This window comes from Larus michahellis, chromosome 3 (assembly GCF_964199755.1).
Source record: "Larus michahellis chromosome 3, bLarMic1.1, whole genome shotgun sequence".
Taxonomy (NCBI): domain Eukaryota; kingdom Metazoa; phylum Chordata; class Aves; order Charadriiformes; family Laridae; genus Larus; species Larus michahellis.
Genome location: NC_133898.1, coordinates 44,555,596 through 44,574,357, shown reverse-complemented (window position 1 = coordinate 44,574,357; position 18,762 = coordinate 44,555,596). Strand labels below are relative to the sequence as shown.

At 40.2% G+C, this 18,762-nt stretch overlaps 1 protein-coding gene across 4 annotated transcripts in view; it reads right to left on the bottom strand.

The window, feature by feature from the left end:
* SMYD3 (SET and MYND domain containing 3) overlaps nt 1-12,776 on the bottom strand; it is a 417,003-nt gene extending 404,227 nt beyond the window's left edge. For 2 of the 4 annotated variants that reach the window (XM_074579948.1, XM_074579949.1), the window contains exon 1: nt 12,558-12,775. In XM_074579948.1, the coding sequence (XP_074436049.1) occupies nt 12,558-12,721 (164 nt within the window). In that variant the 5' untranslated portion in view covers nt 12,722-12,775. Of the gene's footprint in view, nt 1-12,092; nt 12,222-12,557 lie in introns of those variants that run through there. The other 2 variants (XM_074579947.1, XM_074579950.1) reach the window with 2 other exon arrangements.
* Between the last annotated feature and the right edge of the window lie 5,986 nt (nt 12,777-18,762).

The following is an 18,762-nucleotide window of genomic DNA, read 5'->3' as shown; positions in this document are numbered from 1 at the left end:
CTCTCCTTAAGATGCTTGTCAACTTCAGGAAATTCAAGTCTTGTACAGAAATTATGAATCTCTTCTAGACCCGTATTTTCCACTTCCCCTTCATTCTTTTAAATGTTCCCATGAGTCACACAGAGGGGCCACAGCTTTGTAACTTTCCAGAGAAAATAAGGACTGTAGGTTTCACCTTTCAAAATCTCTCAGAATTTTATACATACATGCAAAAAACAGAAAGCATGTTTCATAACCCTTCATACCACACATCGTTGTTACTTTACCTTCCAACTGCTAAATTCTCTCTTTGATTTGGTGATTTATATCACAGTATCATCGACAGCAGATGAGTACTTTAAAAAACTGATATATTCTTCCTTTGTGATCAGTTTTCCCCAGAAATATTTAATATCCCTTCTGCTTAGAGCAGCCCTCTTGGTTATATCTGCTGAGCCCATCTCAGGTAAACAATTTTTCACACTGACATTTTCTTTAGTCTGTTTTAATTCAGATTCCACTGGCCCCTTTTCTGTTCTTCTATGGTATCAGTTAAGCTGACTTTTTTCCCCCCACACATACACTTTTTCCTTGGGCTAAGGACAAGCAAGTTTCACAGCTTTTGAAGCTAGAAGGAACCATCATATGACCTAGCACCATAATATTCTGATATGGCAAATTTCACGGGCCACAAAGTTTCACACAGCAAAGCTTTCAACTCTGGCAGAATTAAGACATACTTTAGCAGTTTTAAAAAGTCATGTTAATTATAAATATACATATAAACCTTATGGTATTGGACTTCTCCCTAGTGGCACTATTAAATTTATAGCAGATATGCCTTCTGCTGCCTGTAATCACTTTTTAAGTCCAAGTGGGCTAAGGTCAAAATATTGCCCTGAAGGTTATATACAAATATATAATTAAAGTATTTTCTATTTTACATGCTATCAACAACTTCTAAGTATATGGGTGAATGCAATAAACTTCAAATCTCCCTTAAATAGGTAAGCAATCAAAGACCCTATTCAGCTTCACAGATGAAGCCAGTGACAAAACAAGGGCTCTAATCCTCCAATTATGTATCTGAACTACAAGGTCACCCTTCATCTGCTGTGTTCCTCATACATGCATTAAAGTATACCCACCAGCTGAGAATATCTTCAGTTCCAGACACGAGTAAGACAAATTAAAAAAGAGGTGAGTGCTGCCTGGCTTTGTTTTGCTTGACCCCCTATCCCAAATTGTGTTCCGAAGACTGTCTATAAAGGCTTAATCTTATGGCAGAAAGGGAGGAAACTGACAACTAACCCTTACAAGTGAGAAATCTTGTAACAGCCTCTTCAGATAAAAATATAAAAGTGACACGTATTACTCCAAAGGGAATTTCTATAAAGGCAGTGAACAGGTAAAGAAGGGTAAGCCTTTCCTGAAACACTGAATAAATCAAACACCATAAAAATAAAACTATTTAAGTCTTAATAAATCTGGTAGCTTCCTAATCAATGAGTTCAATACGTATGTCAGAACAGACACACACACCCCCCATCTCCCACACATTTATTTATTTTTAATCCTAAATGCTATAAGGGGCATTAACTCAGCACAAATTAATCCAGCCCATGTTATGTTTTATTTTTTTTTTATATATATATATATATACACGCAACAGGATTCTCCAGTCTGCACGCTTTTCAGTAGAAAGGAGAGTCCAGTAAAACAATCCCACCCCAAATTTCTACAAAGTCTTTAGAGGGGGTCTAATTGTTTTGTATACAATGCTCAGCATGTCCACGCTCTTAATGGAGTTTCATTTAAAAAAATCTAATTTAAGTAGTTTTGTCTTATCAGAACCACAATAAGGCACTAACCACATAAAATAGTGTAACTCAATCAAAATGACTGCCAAAGTGGCAAAGGGTATTAAGTGGCAGCAAAATCCACATATGAGCAACATACAGGCTGGCTGCATGTCTAATAAAATAGTAGGTATCTGTTAGAAGTGGCAAGATTAACTTAGTTAACAACACAGTTACTGAAACAACTTTATAACTTTGCTTTTATAACTTCCTTGCCTATATAACTCTCTTGCTATTATTATGCCTGACCTGTCACTCTTCTAAGTGTCAACCCATCTACTGTCTCAGCCACAGAAAGGGACATTTTTAGAGTAAGAGATACTATTCTGTGCATATTCTGGAGAATAAAACCAAAACTACAGTCTTTACAAAATAATTCTGTAACAGATTTTATTTAAGATAAAATACATTTCATTGCTATATCTGTTTTACACCTGATGTAATATATATCTTGTGTGGATTACTGCATAGCCTCTTTTTTTTCCTGAGGCAAAATCTTCAGATAAATCTATCATCGCACATTCAGTTTCATACAGTATTTTAAGAAATTATTTACACAGCTATTCCATCTGTTGTACAGCAATATCAACTCATAAGATGATTTTATGGTTTTACTAGACAAGTGGATAAAATTTGTAAATAGCCAAGTAGCCCATCTCACTTGCTAAAACAACACAGATGCTTAAGAACCTAAATCTCTGAAATGGTTTGCTGTGCCACTTCAATTTTTCTTTTTAATCTTTCAGTCTGCTTTTGCTTCTTCAGAAATCTGGACTATGATACCTTCAATAGCTAGAGGACTTGGAGTCAATGCACCACAGAAATCAAAGTCAGCAACACAAAGTACAGACCCATATCAATACTCACACAATGCTTACAATATCTGGACCCAGAGTTTGATCAAAAAATTTTTCAATTTTTTTCAGAGGAAATTAAACTGCAGTGCAGTAGCCTGGCACAAACTTTTCTCATCCCATGCAATATTCGATAAAGATTCCTAGCACAATGATCTGCAAAGTGGTACTTGAATTTATTCCTGACACACGGTCAAGTTGCATAGAAATGGAGGAGGTAAAATTCGTGAGATATACTTTTATACACAGCAAGTATTCCTCAGTACACCACTTATCTCAGAAGGAGCTGAAAGCTCTATTTTTGTGATGGAAAACAGCAGCCAGGCCACAGCAAGAAAAAGAGGTGCTACAGTTTTCTTATCAGGGAGAAGTACTTAAAAAAAAAAACAAAACTAAACCAAGATGCCACTCCAGTTTGAACCTTTACATTAAAGCAAGCTGTTTTCAAGCTTTTCTTGACAAATAAATAAAAACAAGTTTCTGGCCTTTGAGAAGCATGAAATACACTGAACAAAGATTTTATATAGGAAATATACATAGTTTATTTCATGCTCAACATCTCCTGAGACAAACCTTTCCTCTGAGGGCAATGCTTCACCAAACGTCTTGTCTCAATTTCTCTCTCCCTATTCTATCATGATCCTTCCCACAACCAAGAATGCCACCACCACAGAAATCACCTTTTCAGGTCACTAGTGCACACACTCCTAGCAGCTGAATAAGCCATTTGAATTAAATTGTATGAACAAGCCACATTCATTTGAATTGTAAGAAAGGGCTTATCATTAGTAAGAGTGTTTTTACTCCCTCTTCTTTCTCAATTATGATCTTTTGTTCCTTTTCTGCACTTCTACATAACAACCACTCCTAATCCTACCATCCTAAGAAGTCCTTCTCAACACACTTGCTGGCTTTTTTTTCCTTTGAATGCTGAAACCCTATTACGCCGGCAGTCCACAAACCCTACACGAATGCACAGGCAAGGCCTCAGTGAAGCCAAAAGTTGCATTTCCTACCTATTGACTGCGAGACCGGGTATTTTGATACTCAGAAGCCAAGAAGATAGTTTAGTTTAAAAAAAATATTCAGTCTTTAATTTCACTGAAGCTTGAGCAATCAAGCTAATAGTAGAACAAGCCCTGAGCTGAAAGCAGGTGGTAGCTAAGATGATAAACAGGAAAGCTAAATATTGCATGAACTAGATTGCAGCTTGAGTTAGAATACGAATTACTCACTGGTGTTCAACCAATTGTGCTGCTTGGCACCAACCCTACAGCCATTGGGATGCCCTTGGGAATCATTCAAAACTTTACCTTGGCCTCTAAATAAAATCTCCCATTCAGCCGCAGAGGCCCACTGTGGGAATTACGATTGCAGGAATTAAGCACAGATCCTGAAGTACGTAAAATCAGTGACAAAAAATAAAGTCAGAAAAGTCAAGACATTCCTATGTAACCAAGACATCAACCAAAAAGAAAATATTTTCTTTGTGGTAAGAAACAACCGAAGACGTCTGCAGTGTTTCTTCTACTAAACTAATGGTAGGAAATGCTTCTGGGGAAGTAAAGCATGGCAGAAACATGACTAGGTAAAGGAATGAAGATAGGGCCTGATTTCCCAGGACAGTTCAGGCTACAAGGCGGTAAAAGCCCTCCTCCACACCAGCAAGCCAGTCAGTCCTGCACTCCCGAAATCCCTGCTTCTCCTGAAGACACCCGTAAGAGATTGGAAATTCCCCTCACTGCCCTTTTTAAGGTTTCATGTTTAGCTACAGCAGACTAAAGGCTAGCTACTACCAGAAGGCACAGCCCTGACTGTCTGACCCTGACCCATCCCTTCAACAGCCATTTCAGCTCCTCTCTCCCCCCGGCAATAATTTGATTGAAGGGCACTAAAATATTTTTATGTTTTGGTAAAGTATGTTTTCATCCAGTTTATCTCTCTGCACCAGTATATCAGAGATCAGATAAGCAGCAAAGCTGCCAAATGAGAAGCAGAAGGAGCACGCAGGAAGGAGAGCAAGGACTCAGGGGAGCGGTAAGAATACCTGGCTTTTCAGCAGCTCCTAGCTGGCACATCAGGTAGGTTGTCATGTGCATACGTACCCCACTTCAAAACATGAATAGTGATGTGGAGACCCATGCCAAAAATTCTATAAGCCTCAGCTATATCACGTTGAATAATTCAAACCAGCTGTTGCAACTGGTTCTGAAGACGACTGTAGATTCTTCGAGGGATAAGAGCATCATCCCATACACCATACCGACAAAAGCACATAGTGGCTTTCGAGTATAGCCACAATGGAAGCAACCACTAACAATTAATAAATTCCAATGCCTATGGACAAGATATCATTAATAGTTCTTAAAGAATTTAAACAATAAATTCCCTAATGCAATGTAAAACTTTCAGCAACTGACACAAAATTAAAAACTTTCTCAGGAGATATCTGAAACTAATTGTGTCATTACATATTACCTTAGCTAGAAGTTACCCATATTTTAATCACTTATGTTTTCCCTCATAGCACTAATTTTAATTTTGTACTTGCACAATTACAATTCACCCTAAGAAAATGAATACTAAAGATAATCCAATTCACAAACTTATTTTCATGGCTTTACCACAAGCAAAGAATACTCATGCAGAACATATTAATATTTTAAAACATTCATATTATGGACTGCACTATGCAGAAAAGAAATATAGTATTACGAATGGATTGCAGATACACAGTAAAGCCTAAATTCAGAAGAATTTACAAGATGACTACAACTTAAGTTGTCAGTCACTCCTTGACAAGACAACAATTTTGATATAATACCTTTCAAATTACAGAGCAGCATAAGCATGGAAATTGTATACACAAAATCACAACATGGTAAGACCTTTAGGGACTTTTAAAGCATAGCTAAACTTAAATTTTCATTTTCCATAAGTGACAGACACAGCAATGAACAGTTGATCTGGGAGAATTTGTTTTTACAATGCCTCTCCCTTTTCTATTTCCGCTGTTATTAACAGGGGCAAAGCCAGGTTGGAAGCAGAAGGCATTAACAGCAGCCTTGAGACTGCAAGGCAGGGGAGGAAGGCAAGAAGGAGATGGGCAAGGACCCACACCTTGCTTAAAGCAAGCCCAGAGCATACAAAGTGGTAAGGAGGCATGGAGCAAGGACCAAAGTACTGTGCAATGGAAAGGAGAGGGTTTACAGCAAACGGAACCTGAATTACATTCCCAAAACAAACCTCCAAGAGAAAGAAGCAGTTGGTCAAGGAAAACACCTACCAAAGGATATTCCCAACAGGAATACAGGAAACTCCTGACCACCCTAAAGGGTGCTGCAAGGGAGGGAAACCAAATCAATGGGCAGGCCAGGACAACTTAGTATGAATGATATCCTGAATGTAGAGCTTCCCCCTTCCCCACCTTCAACTTGACTCTGAGCAGAAGGAAAGGGAGATGGGAGTCTGTAAGTGTAATTTCTGCTACAGGCTTTATTCCTCCAGACAAGAAAGTTCAGAGCCTTCTCTGGAGGAAATACTGCAGGAAAGCACAGTCAATAGTCTACTCTCTTCACTCACGCTTGCAGAGGATTTTCCTGGCAGCATGGGATGCAGGCTGGAAGCCACTTCTCCTACGGCTCCAGCTGGCATGAGGACAGAAAAAAACCCATTTCTATCCTGCTCTTTGTAAGGTTGCTTCAACCTTCACTATCATGGTAAAATAAGGTGGGGGAGGGAGAGTTTCTTAGGAAAATGCTACTTTTTTTAGACTATTAGTCATTCAGTGACAGATAGAAACATTTCTGGTGGTGTGCGATTTCTCAGGTCCTGGGAAACATTCTCACACATCTACAGGGAACCTGAAATTCTGATACTTTGTACAGCGCATGTCTCACATAAAATTTTGTTTCACATCCTTTGCCCTTCACACAAAATCGGATATATAACAAGAGATGAGAGCCCTGCAATTGCACTCCTAACTGATTAGTCAGAAATGCTACATGAAGTTATTGCATGTAACTCCCAGGATTATCCTACCTTGGAAGTACAAAAACATACCTGCTCCTAATAGTCACACTGTTTCCGCACTGTGATTGCCACTAATAAGATATAATTTATTTGTATTCTTCTACTTCATGCAAGGTTATGCGTCTTGAAAACTACTGGAAATCTATCTGGGATTTTGACTGTCACTGAAGGGACCTGAAACACACATCTCGCATCTTAAAAGTGTTATTGCAAACAAACTCATGGCACCAAGTCGTGGTGACCAACTTTAGTTCATTTATGTAATTAAGTCTAAGAATTATTTTTTTTATATATAAGTTCAAGAACTGTTATTCCAGTCTATTAACAATCACGTAAATACAATAGTCTACAAAAGAAAAGCTTTTTATATAAGCAACCTATAAAATGGGAATATTGCTTTATATCTAAAAAATATAACTTAACGATCTTCATTTGATAAGAATTGATGGAAAGTTAACAATCAAAGAATGTATCATCAAATATTAGTTTTCCACATTTCAATATTCCTGTCAAACAAAATACAGGTATACCAAGAACACCTAGAGCAACAAAACAGTATGTTTTCAAGAAGCGAGCATGGTTTTAAAGCTATCTCTATACTAACCAGCAACAGAAGTATTTTTCGGAGGTAAATGAGGAGATAGTGTAGATTTTATAGCCTCATGCATTACTGGAAGTCTCAAATATGCTAAACTTCTATCCACATAAAGGAAAAGCATCCCTCAGCTCACGCCTCCTAATCACCCATCAGAGCTGGAAGCACCAGCTCAGGTGCTGTGCTAATGGAGACACTCCCTTTGGCACTTAAGGAAGCATCTTAGGCTTGTTAGTGAATGGCAGCACCTTCATGGAGAAATCACCACTGCTTCAGAGCCGAAATAACAAGCCTCTCTCCACCTCCCAATTGCAGGGTTAAGCGCTAGTTGTCCTCAGGCAGAGCTGTGCTAGTCCAACCCAGGTCACAGCGATATGAAGGATCACACAACCGCAACCATCACCCTTGTCACTCTCTGAATCAAACCCTGCTTCTCTCTACTTAAAATATGCCACACCATGGTTATAATTTAATGGTATTTTTGTACCTTCAGGATGCCATTAACCTGAGCACTCCATACTTTAACAATGGTATGCCAACGTTCATAATGTTGATAATATAATGTAATATTGTTGATGATAGTAATAAAGCAGCAGCTAATTTAAGAGTCTGTTGGTGCTGAAGACGCACTACTGAATGCACAGCCCTGAATGTAAAGGTGCGTCCATTTGGCTATTTTTAAGACAGGTCAAGTAGAGCAAGAAGCATACATTTGCTGGCCTGTGTTTAGCACTTTGTAATTGACTAACTATTTACCAAATTCTTGGTTATATTTCCTCTACTGCAGTAGCATCTGCTGCCATGGCTAGCTTACCAACAGTCCTAACTTAGATGTTTTTCCTCTCTCTAGATACGTTTACAAAAGTTGCAGTCATACAAAAACACATTCATACTTCCTCTTATTACATTACCAGGGACTGAACCTCTGAACTTACCCAAACATGAAACACTTATGTCTTATTTCATAGTCTATATATAACTTGTACATTGCCTATTCTCAAATATTCACTTTTCTTAAGTGTCTCTTTCCTTTAAAGGCATAAATGGTATAGCATTTGGAAAAATGCTAATGTTACCTCTTTTTCCTACTTTCTCTGAGACACGGATTCTAGAAAATTTGTTTGCTCATTCCCAAGTGTCAGCCAGGACCCATCACAGAAATGTTCTGTAAAAAGCAAACAAACACCAAAGGCATCATTGACTTTCACCCTTGTTTTGACTCCCATTCTATAACAGACTGAGTATATTTTCTATTCAAAATCTGAAACTCAGACCAAGCAGTGCCACCACTACAACATACCTTGCAGGAAACTCAATCAGCAGGGATTAATAGCCAACAGAACATCAAATACACAGAGGAAGAGAACTGTCAAGGACCAAGATGCCACTTCTGCCACTCATCAGACAAAGAACATCTTTAAAAGACATGGGAAGATTTAATAAGCTGAGCAAACTGAGCAACACCACCAGATAAAATGGGCAGCCTGATAAATCAGCATGTGCAAGCAAGTTTTGCAATGTTAAATTGTCCTACATTAAAAGTCAGTACTGATTTAGGATTACTTTATTAAATTGAGAAGTAACTGGCTATATCCAGATTTTAACAGAACTTGTAATCTGATCTGCTACATAAAAGGAAATTCTAATAAACTATATTTTTTTTTAAAAAAGTAGTACTAAAAATAGAACCAATTAAGGGCAGAAAAAGAGGTCAATTAAGTCTTTTCCTATAAGCTTAAAATTTTGTGTAGAAAGTTAAGAATATCAGTATTTGCTGATCTATTCTGATATCTATAATCTCATGTAACATTAACAGCATAACCCTAAACGTATAAGCAACTCAAGTATTCCAGCATTTGCAGTGCTTTGCTTTTTTAAGGAAATAAAAAAAATTCACTTGTTACACCCACTTGACTTTACTAACTGCAACCCTGGCTTCTGACCCTAGCAAGACAATAGAGACTGAAATCAGTAGTAAGATCATTAATCACCTGTACAAATAAAATCTACAAGGAAAGAGCAAGCACAGCTCCCATGAGAGGACAGCCTCCTTTTCTAACTTGCCAGAGTTCTGTGAGGGTGACAACACACATATGACTAATGGGCACCCCCTGAACATAACATTATTGTGGAAAGGCTAAATTAAGCTAAATTGCCAGGGACTTGAAGAAAGGTCTTTTTCTAGACTGATAGCCAGGCAAAGGATAGAGAAGAAGAAAAAATAAGGTAGAATAGTCACTTTCCATAACAGAAAAAGGTGATGGAACCCTCTGGGGATCACTGGCAACTAGCTTTATTCACCATCTTTATCAACGTCCACCACAACGGAAAATACAACGAAATCCTGTAAGTCTGTAAATGAAACAGCTTGCTTTACCCCCTTAGTCCTGCTACATAAACCTGTACTGAGCTGTACTGCCACTGACCCCGCATTAAATAGGTATTAAAGCACGGAAGAAGCCATACAGAAAGTCTTTGGTTAATAAGAGAGGAAGAATCTTTTCTGTTGCTTTCCCCAGTAAGTTGTTGGAAGAAGATTCTGGCCACACAAATCTTGTCAGATTTCCATATAAGCACAAACAGACCGACCCTAACAGTATAGTTACTCTTTCACAAAGAGGGTAGCATCATGCAACACAACATCACGCATTATCTCAAGATACTGGTTCCATACAAATACACAGGTAACAAACACTTTTCTTCTTTATATTTCCAAACAAATCTTTACTATGTATCCTACTTCAGGACAGTATTTTCTTTAATTGCTAATGGAATATAATTCCAAACAGCTATGCTAGCAAATTAAATCAGCTCTAGCAGAATATTGTAGCCCAGCCTTCTATAAAAAACAGCACAGAATAACAGAATCATTTAGGTTGGAAAGTACCTTTAAAACATGAACCTATTCATTAGAAAATACAGGATTATTTCCGCAGTAAGAAGCAATCACAAAAGGGGAGACAGTTACCAAAATCTGCCATCTGGTCTATGTACAACATAGACCCAGTAACACTGACCAAAAATTTTAATTTCACTATACAAATAGTACCAACAGCCCAATAAGGTAAGGAAGGGATGTTAGTCTTTCTACCGGTAGATGCAGCGTATATATATAATATAGATAGATATATAAACACTTCAGTATTTTACATCCACAATAGTATTCACTTTAATTGAGATAAGACTAAGCAGAACTACTGCACTAGCCAAGCTTTCCTCTCTGAATCAGAGCAGCAAACTCTGCCCCCAAGAGCCATCCTTACCCTTGGGTAAGTCAGACCTTCACTGTAAAGACTCAGCCAAGGTGACAGTCAGCACTATAACAAGTCTATGACCCCAAATCCTGGCGAGACCATGCTGCCTCTCAGCAGGCAGTCCAGAAATAAAATATTCTGCACATCATTACCCATCTTCTGGCTCACCCAGCACTTCTCACACAGCCAAAAGCTGCATCCAACAACATTTACTACTAGAAGCTGGGAGATGAAAGTAAGTATAAAGCCTCAAACACTAATTTTATATATAATAAGATTGCTAAAATTATAGATCAATTTTAAACATAAGACTTTTTTTTTTTTCCTGTGTGTGTACCTGTACTGCCACCTAAAGATCAGAGTGAAAAACAGTAACAGTAGTAGACAACGCAACTTTTATCTGTGGTCCTAGAAATGAATGAGTGGGGGTTTTTTTTGTTTTCTCATACCTGGCTTTGAACAAAGATCACAGTGCATGTTAAATGAAAACCAGATTCGTAGAACACTTCGATACTACATCCCACTCCACCATTTTTCTAATTTCCATTTAAAAAAAAGACCTATATATGAATATATGTATCGCTCACTAATTCACTGATTTTACAAAGTCTGTTGAATAAGGAGCCGTTGCCTTTAATTATATTAATAAAAAGAAAGTTAGCTAGCAGTCTTGATCTATAAACTCTGTCTAGCCGCAGTACATCTTGCAATGGAAGCTAGACTGGTGGAAAATTATTTTTAACTGCCTTATTTAACTTTTATTTAACTTTTTTAATTGAACTGATACCACTATTTAGCAAAAAGACAGATTTTCAACAATGCATAATCTTTCATATCACTATTTCTCCCAAAAAACCTTGCCCTGGTTACACTTCTATATCCAAACACTTCAGATACATTTTCATTCCACCTGTTGTTGCACTCAACCTGTCTTCTGAAGCCTGCAGCCTCTTACACCTTGAGGTTGAAAAGCTACAGGCAGTCACCACCCCAAAAGACTCTCATGTCACGAGTCAGACTTCACAGATATATTAGGTAAAAATCTTTTTTTGGTTTTGTTTGTTTAATATGCTGAGGTTAGATGCAAGTGTGACCGGGAACAGACTGTCAAACTTTTCACTGAGAAAATGAGGATCGCATTATCATTTTTTTTAAAGAGAAGCTGAGATGCTCTGTAAGGATGTGAAGCAAACCACTGGGAATGTTTCAATAAACAAAGTATCAAATACTTTCAAAGCGAAAGAAAAATGGGAGAAGCTAGCATTATTGAATTGTCTCTCTTCAAGTCTTGGTAATTACGCACGGGTTTAGATCACCTACCAGTATGTTTCAAGTACAGACCCCCTACAAACAGGTCTAACACAATCTACCTTGCTGGAAAATTGCAGAAGGGTAGAAAACAGTTGGTTTTGTTTGTGTTTGGTTTGGGGTTTTTTTGTAAACAAACACAGAAAGCTACTGTGGGTTTGTCAGTTTTTACTTGTAAGGCCTTGAGGGAAGGAGGCAGGAATTTACTGACCGCATGCCTCAAAGCCCGTGCTCCTTACACAGGGTAAACTTGCGACAGGGAACTCGGCCCACACGGACGGTTTCCCGGCGGGGCTACGGCGGCTGAGAACTTCGCCCCCACCACAACAGGTATTTTCGGGCGGCCCGGGGCAGCCACACCGTGCTCACCGCGGCCCGGTACCCCCGCCACCGGCCGGGTCAGGCCTTCACCCCCAGAACCGACAGATCCCCCCGGCAAAAGAGAACGGCCCCATCAGAAAAGCCTTAAAAAAGAGCGGGAGGCAGCGGGGAAGCCGCGCAGCTCAGCCCCGGCAGCAACTACTCGCACACAGCCGCCATGACCCCACACAGCCAGGCCTCTCGGAGCGAGGGAGACCGACTCCCCGCCCCTCCTCAGCGGAAGGGGCGGCACTGGCCGGGACGGCGGAAGAGGCGGCTGCGACGTTCTCCCTCCCTCCTTCCCTGCCAGCGGTACCTGCGCAGGCAGTGCTCGCACACGCCGCCCAGCTGCTCCTTGCTGACGACGTAGGCGAAGGGCTGGCCACGGTAAAGCAGCTCGCCGGGTCGCAGCCGCCGGCGGGAGCGGAGGCCGCTGCCCCTGCCCGGGCTGAGGAACCGCTCCAGCGCCTCCGGCTCCATCCTACCCCCCTCACGCGCCGCCACAGAAAGAGCGCGGGCCCGCCCCGCCCGCCACGTGACGCGGCGCGGCTGCCGCCATCTTAAGTGAGGGCCGGGGCCGCCCCCCCCGCGGCAGGCAGGAGGCGGTGTCCTCCTGAGGGGCTGGGGAGACGCGTTCATTGCACCTTTTTCCTGGCCGAGACCAGATCCTTCGCCTGTACTGAGAGGGCAGGGGGTAGACCGTCCGCTGAAGAGGGGCTTAATAATACGTTTCCATTAATGCATCACCCTGCAGCGCCAAACGAAGTGGTTATCAACGTTTCTGTGGCCAATTAAAAATAGGGAGTAGGCTGGAGTTTTTCCAGTTGCTTTGTGGGGTGGTTGGTTTGTTTTGAAAGGGAGCAAGGCACTGAGAAAATGTCCAATCATAAATCCTGTTAACGATGAGACCAGGGACCCTTCTGACAGACGCGATGGGCACCTGCCACAGTCTGGCCGTGGAAGAAACCTGAAGCCATAGAAGTTTCAGTTGCCACCGTCACGTCTTCATTTCTCTACCAACCCAGCCTCAGCACTCACACAGAGGCTGAAAAAAACCACATCCAAAACCAAAAGTGGCATGAGGACACGCGGAGGTTGCATACCCACGGCTTTGTATCTAATGAAGCGAAGGTCCCCAGGCCCTCGGCTGCGCAGAGGTGGGTGGCCCTCCTCAGCCCCAGCCCTGGGCTGTGTCTTCCAAGGGGCTGCAGAAAACCAGAAAGCCCCTCCAGCTGGGCGGCTGGTGGCACAAACACAGCAAGTCCACTGCATCCTTCAGTATACCCTAAAGGGAAAAAGCATACGCAGTTTGTACTGGCACCCAAGGGTTCGTCAGCAACTTTTCTTCATTGATGCAACATCGCAACCAGCACAGAGAAGTCAGATCTCAGGCAGGGACTTCATCATATGTAAACCCATTTGTTGCAGAAGATGATATATCTTTCAGTTCATTATCTTGATCAAAATATTAAACAGTTTTGTTCACAGTAGATGCAATAATGATTCTGTCAAAAAAACATCCTCAAACAGGACATTTTACTCATGAACTAGCATCTGGACATATTTTTAGATCTCATTGTGCTCTGAATTCAAAGAAGTAAGTCTGGGCCTGGAGCTGTGTGGCACCAAAGCTGTGGCAGTGTGTATCACTGGGAATGCACCCCGTACACCAGCTGCTTTTTGCCAGAGCCGTCAGTTGTAGGCACCAGATAAATGACAGAGGAAAATCAAAACATTTGCATGATTAACTAAAAGCACTACTCTGAAATGGTGATGCTCAAAGTCCGTGAGATGATGGCTGCTTTCTGTATGGGTCTATGTAGCTTTCATTCATTTATGAGATTAAGCATGTGACGCAGGCTAAATGTGCTGAACTGCAGATAGAGTTGGTCTGGTTTTCCTTATTATGCCTATAGAGGGAGTTAGGGCTTGTGTTTTGAAAAGGCGTGTTGAGTTGACCTGTCCAGGAACAGTGAGAGAGGGACCTAACAGTTCTGCAGAACAGCTTTTTGTTTCTAAAACATACTCAGTTTTGTTCTCAGTAATGATTATTTCAGTCTGCAACTGTTTTCATCCAAGTTGCAACAGGGTAATCAGAAATGGCAATATGCATGTCCAAACTGCTGCTATTGGGAAGAACCAAGGTACATCAAGCCTCAGGATTCCCACAGAAAAATAAATTTTGACATTCACTTAAATGCTGCAGTGATGTAATTCATTACCAAAAAACCTGACAGCAATCTAGCTGTCAGTTAAATAATTACGCATATTACTATGCTTTAGTTCTAGCAAAATTTTTAAAAGCGTTCAATTACAGTGATACTGTGAGATTCTCAAAAATTATCCTTAACAGTTATTAAAATATTAAACGACTATCTCTGTATTTGGCTTGTATGCTTTACTCCTTCACCTATTTAATCTTCTGCGTTTCCCTGCCTGTGCTGTTCTATTGAGTTTCTAAGCAGGCGTTGTTCAAAACCTGTAACATAAGCAAACCCAGAAATAACAGCAGTTAATGTCTATCTCTTGGGTGGATGAACTTAAGAGATGAGTGGTCAAACAATATACATCCTACCCATGAACTGCAAAAAGGGCACTCAAGGGAAGAGCTTTTGAATATACAACACCAGATGTAGCTTTCATTATTTTCTCAGTTTTCCAAGTCAGGTTTTCTCACTCCCATGTCCCGTAACGTAACAAAATCTCACAAAGTACAAAAATGTGTCTGAGGGAACAACAGCCTTCTTTCACACACCACACACAAAAATTCACAACCTGAGAGATCCCAGCTACTCTAGCAAAACGCCAAGTATGAATGCCTGGAGAAAGGGGCTTACACCAGCTTGGACATAAGTTGTAGCGAAATAAGCTACAGAAGCCCAAGAATAACTTTTGGATGACATTGCATTTCGATCGATAAGACAACATAATTGATGTAATAGAGGCTTTTCTAGTATAGATAAGCTTCTAAACACAGCATAAACATTTTCATTGATGCAGTGTTGGATATTTTCACAGAATCACAGAGTGGTTCAGGTTGGAAGGGACCTTAAAGATCATGTAGTTCCAACCCCCCTGCCCTGGGCAGGGACACCTCCCACTAGGCCAGGCTGCTCAAAGCCCCATCCAGCCTGGCCTTGAACACTTCCAGGGAAGGGGCATCTACAGCTTCCCTGGGCAACCTGTTCCAGTGTCTCACCACCCTGACAGTAAAGAATTTCTGCCTGATATCCAATTTAAATCTCCCCTCTTTCAGTTGGAGGCTGTTACCCTGTGTCCTATCATAACACTCCCTGATAAAGAGTCCCTCCCCACCTTTCCTGTAGGCACCCTTCAGGTACTGGAAGGCTGCTATAAGGTCTCCCCAGAGCCTTCTCTTCTGCAGGCTAACAACCCCAATTTTCTCAGCCTGTCCTCATAGGAGAGGTGCTCCAGCCCTCTGATCATCTTCGTGGCCCTCCACTGGACCCATTCCAACAGGTTGATGTCCTTTTTTGACATCTGTAAGAAGAACATGGAAAGCTGATTCTGGACATCTACAGTTTAGATGGTCTGCCTTTGAGGTCTGCCTTGGAGGGCCATTCAACACAGTCTTTGAGCAATGGCGATCAACTGAATGCCCAGTTCAGATGTTTTTGAAAACAGTCTGAATTTTCTGAAAAGCATAATGATGTTATGGCTATATACTCCAATAAGTGGTCGTTTAGCCCTTGACTATATTTAGTTGAATTAATCCCTGTTATTAGTATGGGGTTTTTATATGACCAAGTCATCCACTGACCTAGACAGGTCAGACTTCCGACCAGCTATTCAAAATGCATGACACATTCTGGACAGAAGCACCTGTCAAAGCACGTAATGGAGGCACTTTTGTGGGAAGTGTCACTTAATTGTGGCTGAATTAGTCATACTTCCTTACTGCTGGTAGATGAGACACCGTAGTGGAAAGTTTAGCTCTTCTGTCTCGAGACAGCATGTTTTACAATATGAATTCCCAGAAAGAACTGCAGTGATGAAACAATCCAAAGAGCTAAACAAATTCTGCTCTGTAGTCATAAACGTGCAATGCTCATTCCAACAAACACAGCAAAAACCTGCTTTTTTCTGTGAGCAAAACATGGCTCAAACCACAAAATATTAAATTTTGAATTAATACAAAATCTGTGTCACTAGCAGCATAGAATAGCTATCAAATAATTAGCTGAAAGCTTGTAAGCACAGATCTTTTTAAGAACACAAAGGAATCTCTTGTCGAGGTCTCTTCACTTTTAATGTTGGTGTGCTAGTTAAGAATTGATTCTAGAATGTAAAATTAAAACACCAAAACCAATCCTCACTGCAGAAGCATTTTAAGCACAAATTTTTAATAAATTTCACAGTCATATAGATTTTTCATATTGATATTTTACTACAAACTTTACAAAAACTTTCTACTTTTGAGTCTTCCCTGCCTCAAACACATTAATTTCCTTTAGATGGCAGAAACAAGCTTCTGAAGTTCGTCAGCATAATTTCTTAGCTGAAAGACAGGAGCTCTAAGTGTACTTTATATGGGAAAAAAATCCCAAGGCATAATTACACAAAAAATTATAATCTCACATTTTTACAGTGGCATGAGTCAAACAGTTCTTAAAATTGTTTTCTCTTGCAAACAATTTCTGGCAGAAAGTATTGAATTTTATTAGCAAAGGCTTCCAAAAACCTGCACACACAGCATGACATGCCTTTGTTTCCTGCTTTTCTTAAAATCAGATTTTTCTAATTTAAGCAGTAATGCTACTCATGGACAACTACTCCTATGTCAGTTTGCAGATTGAGCGCAGATCTGCATAAAATCAAACTAAATCATTGCCAAGTAAAACTGGCTGAAGGCTTCTCATACCTTCAGAATGTGATTCTGTGGCAAAGAAATAAAAGTCTTTGCATATGTCTACTACAGTCTGCATCTGAAAGCAGGGGAACAGCTAGTGGTGGTATCAGATCACCATATTTGCCATCACTATAGAAATAACACCCCAGAAGCAACGAGACCAAGACAAAATTAATCCTGTAGAAAAACATTAAGAGCAGCCATCCTGAGGAAAAAAGCACCCAAAAAACCCCAAACCCAACTCCTTAAGACACATTCAAATGTATGAATCATACCAAACTCTGCACAAATAAAGTTTTAGGTAAACAGGTCATGTTGTAGGTCTATTTGGTGTCTTATCACTAGGACCAACTACATCAAGTGTTAAAGTCTTGCTTACATTATGAGTAATTGACTGTTCCATTTGGTGTATCTTAACTACCCCTAATTTCCCTTGGGCTTCGGATGCTTGCTGCGTGTTGTGTTCTATCAGCTGGGGACAGCCCGTGTGTCTGTTTTCAGCAGTGACATGTTAAACAGCATACACGAGGAAAGACGCAACAGCTATTGAGCAAGGACACAATGCGAGTGAACAAACATCTCCCACTGACTAGTTGCCCTTTTTGGAAAAGTTACTTGTTATTTCCATTTTCTTAATGTTTACAGAAGAAAGGTACGGCTTTGCTAATTAAAGGCTTGCAAAGCTTAGATTGGAGTTTTCAATCTACAGCCCCACAGATTGCGTTTAGCCTGCCAGAACAATTAATTCAACGTGTTTCTCAGGAAGCCTCAGGTTCTTCCTATCACGCTCACACATCTTAAACTACACCGCACAATATGTTTCTTAAGTTTTATATTGATATTTCTATGAACACTATTGTTATTACCTGCAAGGCTAAGCTGTAATTATTAAAATGTCCCATGCTGAACATTCCTAGTAGCCGGTATGTACACATTCCACCTTAACAACCCCTTATCCCATCATCTACTGTGTAAATTAGTACAAGGTCACAAACCCTTCTTCTGGATCAAAAGCAAACTACTAACTATAGAATCCAATTCGATTGATCTAATTCCAAGGGCAAAATTTCTCATTAACTGGGCATCATAAGGACCAAGTTTCTCTCTGTTTGCATTTGTTTGCTATGATTTCAATACAGTTAAGTAGTAAAATTTAGGCAATTGCCATCGCAGTCATGTAATTTTCTTCTACAGGCAAATGGATAGCACAAATGACAAGGGCCATTAGAAAAGACTTAGCACCTCTGAAGTTACAATCAATATACAAACTACGATATATTGGCATTTAATACGGCACGCCCAAAGCCATGTTCTTGGCAACTCCTCTAAGAAACAGTATTTGAAGAGTGGAAGCAATCCTTCACAGTTCTACTTGAGAGATTATCACGTGTAGTTCATGTTTTAGAAGTTCATGAATTAAATCTGTCTTGGGGGGAACAAAAATAATAAAATAAACCCCCGCAGAGTCTGGAAATAATTGAAAGGAACGTGCTATACTGTGGACTTCCTATTAAGTACACTGCATGTATGTTGTCACCTTCAACTCATCCAAGATCACAAATTCAAAGAGAGGAAAACATAGGAATAAATAAATCTGCCCAAAAGCTTGCAGCTAATTAATGTAATTTTAAAATTCTATTACTTTATACCT